General features: G+C 38.8%; 1 protein-coding gene across 1 annotated transcript; it reads right to left on the minus strand.

Moving 5' to 3' along the window:
• Positions 1–3,403: 3,403 nt before the first annotated feature.
• On the minus strand, positions 3,404–10,473 carry GPATCH11 (G-patch domain containing 11). The gene is made up of 8 exons (XM_079110502.1): positions 10,399–10,473; positions 9,531–9,757; positions 8,477–8,518; positions 7,563–7,683; positions 7,343–7,433; positions 6,427–6,540; positions 5,086–5,167; positions 3,404–4,488 (listed from the first exon to the last, which is right to left on the minus strand). The coding sequence occupies exons 1-8, from the start codon at positions 10,455–10,457 to the stop codon at positions 4,433–4,435; spliced, it is 792 nt and encodes a 263-aa protein (XP_078966628.1). The 5' UTR covers positions 10,458–10,473; the 3' UTR covers positions 3,404–4,432.
• Between the last annotated feature and the right edge of the window lie 451 nt (positions 10,474–10,924).

The following is a 10,924-nucleotide window of genomic DNA, read 5'->3' on the forward strand; positions in this document are numbered from 1 at the left end:
CTATAAATGTCCGTTAAGTCTAAATTATTGATTGTGTTATTGAGATCTATGGTTTCTTTGTTCAACTTTTGTCTGGAAGATCTGTCCAGTAGTGAGAGAGGCGTGTTAAAATCACCTAGTATTATTGTGTTATGGTCTATTTGGTTTCTGAAATTGAGAAGGATTTGTTTGACATACATGGATGAGCCACTGTTTAGGGCATAGATGTTTATGATTGCTATATCTTGCTGATTTATGCTTCCCTTAAGCAGTATGAAATGACCTTCTTTATCCCTTCTGACTAACTTTGGCTTGAAGTCCACATTATCAGAAATGAGGATGGATACTCCAGCTTTTTTGCTGAGTCCATGTGCATGGTATGTTTTTCCCCATCCTTTCACCTTTAGTCTATGGGTATCTTTTTCTATGAGGTGAGTCTCTTGCAGGCAACATATTGTTGGATCTTTCTTTTTAATCCAATCTGCCAGTCTATGTCTTTTGATTGATGAATTCAGGCCATTAACATTCAGGGTTATTATAGAGATATGATTTGATTTCCCGGTCATTTGGTTCATTTTTTAAATTTTATTTATTTATTTGTTTGACACAACTTGTTTCCTCCTTTATTTGACAATTCCTTTAGGATAATTCCTCCCTTTGCTGATTTGCTTCTTTGTTTTTCATCTCTTCCTCATGGAATATTTTGCTGAGAATGTTCTGTAATGCTGGCGTTTTGTAAATTCTTTTAGCTTTTGTTTATCATGGAAGGATTTTATTTCATCGTCAAATTTGAAGGTAAGTTTTGCTGGGTATAAGATTCTTGGTTGGCATCCATTTTCCTTCAGGGCTTGAAAAATGTTGTTCCAGGCCCTTCTAGCTTTTAGGGTCTGGATTGAAAAATCTGCTGAAATCTGTATTGGTTTCCCCCTGAATGTAATTTGGTTCTTTTCTCTCGCGGCCTTTAAAATTCTGTCTTTATTTTGTATGTTAGGTATTTTCATTATAATGTGCCTTGTTGTGGGTCTGTTTTAATTTTGTGTATTTGGAGTCCTATAAGCCTCTTGAACTTGATTTTCCATTTCATTCTTCAGATTTGGGAAATTTTCTGATATTATTTCATTGAATAAATTGTTCATTCCTTTGGCTTGTTTCTCTAGGCCTTCCTCAATCCCAATAATTCTTAAATTTGGCCTTTTCATGATATCCCATAGTTCTTGGAGATTCTGTTCATGATTTCTTACCATCTTCTCTGTTTGTTCAACTTTGTTTTCAAGGTTAAATATTTTGTCTTCAATGTCTGAGGTTCTGTCTTCCAGGTGTTCTATCCTACTGGATATGCTTTCTATGGAGTTCTTAATTTGGTTTATTGTTTCTTTCATGTCAAGGATTTCTGTTTGTTTTTTTTTCAATATCTCTAACTCTATATTGAAATGATCTTTTGCTTCCTGTATTTGCTCTTTTAATTGTCGAATGGTGCGATCATTCAATGCCTGCATTTGCTCTTTCATCTCATCATTCAGTGCGTGCATTTGCTCTTTCATCTCATCATTTGCTTCTCTGATCATTTTAATTATGAACATTCTGAACTCCTTTTCTGTCATTTCTTCTGCCATGCTGTCATTGGGTTTTATTGATGTAACATCTAGATTTGTTTGCAGCATTTTCTTTCCTTGTTTTCTCATATTGTTCAGGTATCAGCGGACCGCTGAGATATTGCAGATTTCCTCTATTGACTTACAATGTCCCTGAAGATTTCTATATATATCTTCCCTTAGCCTTCAGTAGGCTGAAGTCTTGGAGGAAGTTGATAATGCGGTGCTCCACAAGGAAGCTGCCTCTCTAGGAGTGGTGGCCTTCAGGTGGGGTATAATCCCTGCTAGTGGGCAGAGGTGCCTCCACTTGTTGACCAGTGGTCATCCAAAGGGGAGCTAGGCTGCGGGCTGAGGCAAGTCCTGTTTGGGCCTGAGTCTCTGGTTTTACCGTCCTTGTGGGGAAACCTCACCCGGCTGGGAAGACTCACCCGGTGGGGAGGTGTCGCTGGTCAATTCCCTCCTAGAGGTTCCCCTCAATTTACAGCTACCGCCTGGGCTGGGCTGCCTTCCTCTGCAAAGTTCCCAGGGGCCCGGCCCTACCTCCTGGGCCTGGGAGCCTCACCTTTCGCAGATGAATCTCCTTAGGCTGCCCCTCCTCAGAGAATCTGCCCGCAGTCCTGGAACCTTCGCTCCGCCCCTAAGCCTGTCTCTGTGCGGCTCTTCCACCCAGAAGCCTCCTGATTCTGGGACCCTGCTCTGCTTCTAATCGCCTGGCTATGCGGCCCCTCCTTTGAGCAGCCACCTGGGGCCCCGTACAATCGCTCTGAGACCCAGAGACCCGCCACATGCCTCTTCCTCCAGACAGCCGCCCAGTATTCTGGTGCGGTCACTAGGAGTCCAAGAAACTCACTGCGTGCCTCCTCCTCCCACCAACCACCCGTAGCTCTGGGCAATCAATCACTCCGAGTGGAAGTGACCCTCCCTGTTCCTCCTCCTCCTCCAAATAACCCCCCGGGTGTTCAGGAGCGGTCGCTCTGAGTGGCTCTGAATCCACGTGACCCGCTGCACGCATCCTCTGGGCAACCAGCCGGAGCTCTGGTGCGGCCACTTGAGACCAAGCGACCCACCGCGCTTCCCCTCCAGGCAGCCCCCCTGTGTTCAGGCGCTGTCACTTTAAGTCCAAACAACTCACCACTCGCCTTCTCCTCTGAGCAGCCGCCTGGAGCGCTAATGCAGTCACTGCGAGTCCAAACGACCCGCCGCGCTCCTCCTCCTCCTCCTCTTACTCCTCCGGAGAGGCCCCGGGGTTCAGAAGTGGTCTGAGTCCAAACAGCTCGCCACGCAGCCCCTCCTCTGGCAACCACCTGTAGCTCTGGTATAGCCACTCTGAATCCAAGCGGCCATGCTCCTCCTCCTCTTCGTCCTCAGGGCAGGCCCCGGTGTTCAGAAGCGGTCTCCTCTGGCAACCGCCTGTAGCTCTGGTGCAGTCACTCCGAATCCAAGCGGCCACGCTCCTCCTCCTGGTCCTCAGGGCAGGCCCCGGTGTCCTGAGTCTACACAGCTCTCCTCGCCACTCCTCCCCTGGGCAGCCGCTGGAGCCCCAGTGGTTGCTCCGAGACCCAGCGCTGTGCTGAGCGGCCTCCTTTACGGGGCTCCCAGTTGTCCGAGTTCACTGCTCCAGTGGGGGGAGGGGCGTCTCGCCGGCAGCTCTACTTCACAAAGTTCCCTGCGTTCCGGGACCACCGTCCCATCCGGGACGCCTTCCCAACGGGTGAGAGTCACCCGGCTGCTTTGAGTTGGTCCCAAGTGTCTCAATATCTCCTCTTTTGAATCCTGAGTCCTGGAGCAACATGAAATGCAGCCACCCTCTAGGCCGCCATCTTGAAACCTCCAAATGTTTATGATTTTTATGCCTGTCCTCAATGGAGCTCTCTAAAGCTATGCCACATGATATGTCCTTATCTATATTCAATTAATTTACAGGGAGGCAGATTTTAAGAGAGAAAATTAACTTTAAAAATAATTTACAGTCTATCTAGAAATGGAATGGTTTTTAAGCAGTGAGTACTCTAGAGCTGGAAGAATAAAGGTAGAGGTTGGATTACTACCTGCTGGGAATGTTGCCAAGGAGTTTCCAAATTCGGTGTACTTAGAACACATGCAATTTAAGGTTCTTGCCAATTCTTAAGTTTCTTTAGGTAACACTTGCAATAGATCACTTGTAATGCATATACACTGCCATGAAAACTCACAATTGAACCAGAAATAACAAAATTACTCTGTCTCCAATACTTATCAGAATTTAGTAGCGCTAATGGAGCACTCCTGTGATCTCCTCCTCCCCCTCCTCCTCCTCCTCCTCGTTTGGGGAAGAAAACTTTTCCTTGTTCATCCCTTCTCACAAAAGAAGTGTCTTATCTGACAGGTGATACTGGGATAAAGAACTAAGCATGTTGGTCCCTACTCTTGGAACCAACTGGTCAAAGAACACAAAGTGCACTCTGTCCCTACAAAGAAGAGGACTGCAGTTTTCTCCTATCAAGGAGTAAATATTAGGGAGTCTCATTAGAGAAAAAGCCAACCATAACCTCTATTTCGGTTTCATTGTCGATAAAGCTGACATTTTGGTCTCCCTCTGACTCTTGTGTCTTAGTTCTCAGTTTGTTCCAAAGTGAATAGGGGATTAAGAGAATTATCTGTCAGTGTCCTTAAATGCCACAAGCATCACAATACAGCCATAAATTGTAATTGTCCAAATGTAAGATTCTTATGTTCTGAAGAAGCATTGCATTATTTTTTTCAAGTCAGTGAACAATTATATTCTAAAGTACAAAGAACTTCTAAAGCACAAAAGAATAAAGCATTAAATAAAGGCCTTTTTCTTGCTGGTATAAACGGTTTCCACTTTATTGGGGATAATCTTAGTCATGATCTGCAGAAGTTGGTCCTGGGCAATTTGAAGACAAGTCTTCTTTATCTGTAATGTATGTGAGAGAATAATAGATTAATGTCACTTTTATAGGATGTTAGAAAATAATTTCAATATAGCAATTACTTTTGATCAGCTATGTTTGCTATTTACTGTGCTAAACAAACAAGGAAAATTTAAAAACAATAATCCATATCAACTTGGGCACATGGGGAAGCTAGACATGTTTCTCCCCCTCATAATGAAAAAAACAAAAGGGGTGGATTTCAACAATCTGATTTTTATGGTTCAGGGAAAATCTTCTACCTAACAACATAAAATAAGTTGAAAAATTTAATATAAATATCTTTCAAACATCTGTAGCTAAAGAATGAGTCTTTAAAAATAAAGCATGAAAAAAAATTCATCATCCTTAAGTTATATTTTTTTAAACAAAACACTGAAAAATTCCCTCCTGCACATTCAGTTAAAGCTAAAACAAATTCTAATAAGGCATCAATTATTTCTATAGTCACTATTTCTTTAAAACGCTGGCTTCACCTTTTTATTTGAATGGAATAAGAAATTTTCATTGCCTGTGGGATGTGACTTTTACTAAAATCAAAGAGCAATGATAGTCAATATTTTTAAAAAGTATCCTTTTACCTTCATAGGCTGTTCCACACCAGATGCAATATAGATGTTCTTCTCTTAAATAATGAGTCAGTATTTGTAATTTTTCTAGTACCTAAATATAGGACACAAGTACATAACTATTTCATATTGAAAAGAATTTTGTTTTTCTAGGTCTTACATTATGTTTCATTAGCTTCAGGCAATAGATGTGCTATACTTTTCAATAGTTATTAGCGGTGCCATAGGCAGACATAATATATTTGAACATGTTCCAGTTTACCAACCACCTGAGATTTTCACAACTCTGCCAGACACAATAGAGACCACTGATTAGCATGTAAGAAATAGTTTTTGACCAGCTCTATGATAGTTGGCATCCTTAAAACCCACTGCTAGTTTCAAAGCATCTATCTCACCCCTCAACTGACAGGTGAAGGTAAGACAGCCTGCTTTTGCCATAAAAGTTCTCATCAGGGCTGGAGTTGTGGTTCAGTGGTAGAGCACTTGCCTGGCATGTGTGAGGCCCTGAGTTCAGTACTCAGCACCACATATAAATAAATAAAATAAAATAAAAATTCACTGACAACTAAAAAAATGTTTAAAAAAAAATTTCTCATCAGTAGTCTCCCAGCAAAGTAGTCAGAGGCTTTTGTAGAGAATGCACTCTACAAAATTCTTGTTTTCCCCTGGGTGTTAGGGATTGAACCAGGGAGTTCTACCACTGAGCTACATCCCCCAACCTTTTTATTTTTAATTTTGAGACAGGGCCTCAATAAGTTGCCCATGCAGGCCTTGAACTTGTGATCTTCCTGCCTCAGCCTCCTGAGAAGCTGGGATTACAGATGAGTGCCACCATGGTGGGCTCTACAAAATTCTTACATATAAACAACCACTGAAGTTATTTTCCTTTCCTGAATAATCTCCACTTCCTTTTGATTGTATTTTCTGTTTTGCTTTGTTTACTGGTAAGGGAAGGAGGGACACATTAAATCATTCCCACAATTTAATGGGAAACAAGCCTAAATGAATTTATGTTTGCAGCAAATCCTTCATCCAAACTGAAGCTGAGGTGAGAGGGCAAATTGAAGCTTAATGGAAAAATCATATAAAATTTTGATTTGGGATTAATAAAACAATCCTGTAGAGCAGGAGTTATCAAACATGGATTATTTTTTCCCTCAGCAAATATTTAGCAATGCCTGGAGATGTTTTGTATTGTTATAAGGGGAAGGGCAATTGACATGTAGAGGCTGGAGATTCTGCTAAACATCTTGCAGTGCACAGGATAGCTGCCCACAATAAAGAACTACCCAGTGTTGATAGTGTTAAGGCTGAGACACCCTGCTATCAAGCAAATGGCACCAAACATACAGTTAAATCTTCACTCTCATATTCATCTTCATCCTGTTCTTTTTCTTCCTCTTCCTCTTCGGTCTCCTCTTCTGGCCTCAACCAGTACCATGCCTCTCTGGGAACCTGAATATTCTGGAAATGCAAAAATTATTCTCATGAAGCAAAGCTAAGCATAAGAGTATTACAAGTATGTTCAGGTCAATATGAATTTGTTCTGTCAATAGATATTTACTGCATGCTGTTTTAAGAGTAAAGTACTATAGCATAAACGAAGGGGATGCAAAGTCCATTTAGAATGTGGTCTCAAAGTTGTTACTGACAGTCTAGCAGGAAAGATAATCTCAGGTATAAAATAATACATATAAGCTAGAAAACCTTAGGTGTCAGATAATATATTTAAAAATAAAGTCCTATGGAAACACAGCAAATAAAAAACTCTACCAGTAACCTATTTATATATGTAAGAAGTTTTGCCAACATTTTTGAGACTTTAAGTTTTATTTTGATGGTACTTGAACTACTAAGACAAAAACAAAGCATTTTTTAAAAAAATCCTTCAAATCTGAAATAGCATTCTAGTTTCATTTTACTATAGACATATAAGGTACTGAATAGGGACTGAAAATAGACTATTTTGGTTAATCAAACCTGGAGAACAGAATTTCCACACATTCTAGTCCTAAGTATTCAAAATTCAAATCAGCAAAGAATAGTTGTTTTTTCAATCTCTTTTTGGATAATCCAAATAACTCGGGTTCCTACAGTAAATAAGCCATTATTCTATCACAGATCAAGAATGCACAGTACATGAAAGTTTTAATGAACAAAAAGTTAGATAAACCGGGCTTAGAGTTCTTTTTTCTTAAGTAAAAATGTGGCAAATCATACTGGGTGCCAAGACACTGTACAAGACTGAAAGCAAGTAACAGTTTACCTTCTGGGTATCCAACTGTTGACAGGCTCTCTGGCTTCTTTTAAGGTCTCCTTCTAGCTTCATTTCATCTTGCTTATTTTTAAGTCGCATTCTAATTGAAAGAAAAAAGTATAAAGTAATGTCAGTATTCTCTTTAATCATTTTATATTCCCAAGTACCAGAAGACATACTATGATAAAGAGGATTTGAAACCAAAACCTGTCCCAATGCAAAGTTTTACCTAAATTGTTCTGCAGCTTTTTCTTCAGCTTGATTTTTCATGTGAATCTTTCTTCTGTAACTTTCTAATTTTTCCTCTGCTTTCCGTTTTAATAATGCTTCATGACCAATGCCACTTTTCCCTGTTCAAATACAAATTTTTTTTTAATTTAAAAAAAATATTTTTTAGATGTTAATAGACCTTTATTTTATTCATTTATTTCTGTGGTGCTGAGAATTGAACCCAGTGCCTCACATGTGCTAGGGAAGCGCTCTACCACTGAGTCATAACCCAGCCCCAAACACAAAATTCTGATGAGGAACTTACTGATTCTTTACTTCAAAACATGACAATTTAAATACTTACAAATTAAATACAATTCTCATTTCTGTATAATCACCCCACTTCATTTCACTGGAATGACAGGAAGAAAACACTGGGGTTTTTTTTTTTTTTTTTAATCTTCTTCTCAGAGAGTAAAACCATACACATTTTTAAAAATCAGGGTAACAGTATCAACTGTCATACTTTCATGTGAGTATGATAAATAAGATATATATGTATTTTTTTTAGTTTGTCCAAAATATTAGGTAAAACATTCCATGGATAAATCCATCTCAGAACACTTTTAATACATTTCAACTGACAAAAACAGTATTATGCTTTAAAAGGTTATGATTTTCCCCACATTTTTATGATTTAAATTTTATTTTTACTCACTAAAATTCACTTTCATTTCACTAAGTCTTAATTTTAATTATTTTTTTTTTCTAGAAGACACAATCTTCTAAAAGGTATATAACTAATGAACATTTTTTCTAATGGCTTCCTGCAGTAAGAACTATAATGGTACCATTGTAAAAAAAGTATTAAGCAAATATCTGTGGTTAACCTATGCATAAGTTATTACTACTGGTAAATATGCTCAAATATACCTGTTTTGACATTGAGAGGAATTGGTTCAACAATACCATCACCTAAAAAAAGAGAACAAAACACAAACACTTTAGAAATTTTGCCTCAAACTTCAAGCCAGTATAGGATACCACTTTATAAGGTTCTACACGTATCCCCTCAGTTTCAGTGATATTAAAAACTGAAATCTGAAATCCATACTCTCTATATAATCATTTACCTCCCTTGCCTTTGAACACTTAGTCATTAAGGCAGATTCACAGTGCCCCCACACCCAGCCTCTGCTGCTAAGGACTGAACTCAGGGATGCTTTACCAGTAACTACACTCCTAACCCTTTTTTACTTTGAGATACACTCTAAGTTGTTGAGGGTATCACTAAATTACTAAGACAGGCTTCAAACATGTAATCCTCCTGTCTTAGTATCCTGAGTCACTGGGATTGTAGGTGCATGCCATTGCACCCAGCAATTCACAGCCTCTTACACTACTTTAAGAAGTAACATTACTGATATTATGAGTCCCAATCAGTGACGGCCTTAAGAGAAAGCAAAGCCTTGCAATTGCAAAGCAATTACAGTAAAGGAGGGAAGAAAAGAAAAACAGCATATGGAAGTTACTCCAAATATAAAGCCTCTACATCTTAATAATCAGTTTCACTTCCTAAAGAGAAGAGACACTGGGACTTCTCCAATCCAATGGGCACTCAGTTGCCTTAGTTGCAGAGCCTTGCCATCCTCCCCAGTTCTTTTCACAGTCCTTTGGCCACTGCACTTCTCAACCCATCATGGGTCACCATTCTTTGCTGCCTCTGTTGTAAGCCACGTCCACACCAGTTGCTAGTGCCTTCATGGTTGCACTGAACTGATAAGCAGTTCTTGATAGCATGTGTATTATTAAAAATGGACACAGGAAGATAAAAGTTCTCTATAGGATTGTTAGCACATAAGAAACTAAAAAGCTTAAGTTGTTCTAATTTTTTTATAGGTGGATAAATATTAAAGTGTCATCTCTGTTCTTCATAAATACATCATGATTGGGAGGTTAGGAATATCTATTTCTGAAAGTGACTTACCAGTCTTTCCAAGAGCCTGACCACTTTTATATCCCATCTTTTGGAGCAAAGCAAACCCTTTGTTTTCTGAGCCTAGTGCATTCTTCAACCCAATGTCACGTCTTTCTTGTTCTTCTTCCTTTAAACTCTTTTGCCTATTTTTCAAATTAGCTTCTTGTTGCTTTTCTTCTTTTCGACGGGCTTCTCGGATTTGCCTCAGCATGGGCAATCCTGGTCTGATATCTTCTCTGAACAATAAAGGAAATTATTTTAGATGATTTTTTTTCATAACTTTGCCCTTTACTCACCTGACACTCGTTAATATTTCAGTATTTTAGTATGGCCTCTATGATCATCTTTGTTATCACTGGCATTAGAACATAATCAGAGATGTCTAAGAAAAGCTATTTTAATAGAAATGATGAAGGGTGGTTACATATGGTAGAAAATTAAAGAAAGTATAGAGTTTAAGAAATTAGTAACAGTAAACATGAATTTTTGTAGGGGTTAGCAATTATAAAGAACAAGGCCAAATAGAAGCTAGAAGAGACAATAAGATGCAATAAAGGAAAAGGAGTTTATTTCCTTAGAAGAGGGCCATTCAAGAATAAAGGAAAGAAGTACAATGATTACCATTAAAAGGGAGGAAAGGGATACAAATATCTTTGTATGAAGTGTTTCCATTAAGCAGCAAGAATGACTTTCCAACCTCACCTTTAAAATCAGTGACCTGGGCTGGGAAGTTAGCTCAGTTGGTAGAGTGCTTGCCTTACAAGCAAAAAGCCCACAGTTCGATCCCCAGTACCACAAAAATAAAAATAAAAATAAAATCAGTGACCTGCTTCACAGTCTACATGTCTCATGACACTAGGTGTGCACATTTACTTACTGGACATTAATGAAAGAATCAGACATATAGTCCTCTTCTTCTGCCATGTTCAACTTCATGTGCCAATAGTATCTATAAATCAAATAGAATAAAATAAAAGCATTTTTTTTTATTTACCAAATGGGAATATGCCTTTATGATTCCCAGCTGTGAGCTTTATCCAGAACTCTGCTACATATTCAGTGCCTTTTGGACACCCTTATTTGTGGTGTTCTCTAACTTAACAGTCCAAATGACTCAACTATCTCCTAAAACCCCATATATGCCCTATGTTTTCACATTGTCACAACTATCTCCCATTTCTTACCTCTCACAAACCTGTCAATTCTTCCTCCATAATATTCTTCATAGACATTTTTTCTCTATAGTTGTGACTACTTTAATTCAATTTTTTTTCTTGCCTGAAATGATTATAATAGCTTCCTAATTGACTTTTTTCCCTTTGGCCTCTTCTATATAACCTGATGAGTCTGTCTGTCTCTTTTCTTCTCTTTTTCTTTCTTTCTTTCTTTCTTTCCTTTTTTCC

The sequence above is a fragment of the Sciurus vulgaris genome (genome assembly GCF_902686455.1).
Source record: "Sciurus vulgaris genome assembly, chromosome: 14".
In the NCBI taxonomy this organism is placed as follows: Eukaryota; Metazoa; Chordata; class Mammalia; order Rodentia; family Sciuridae; genus Sciurus; species Sciurus vulgaris.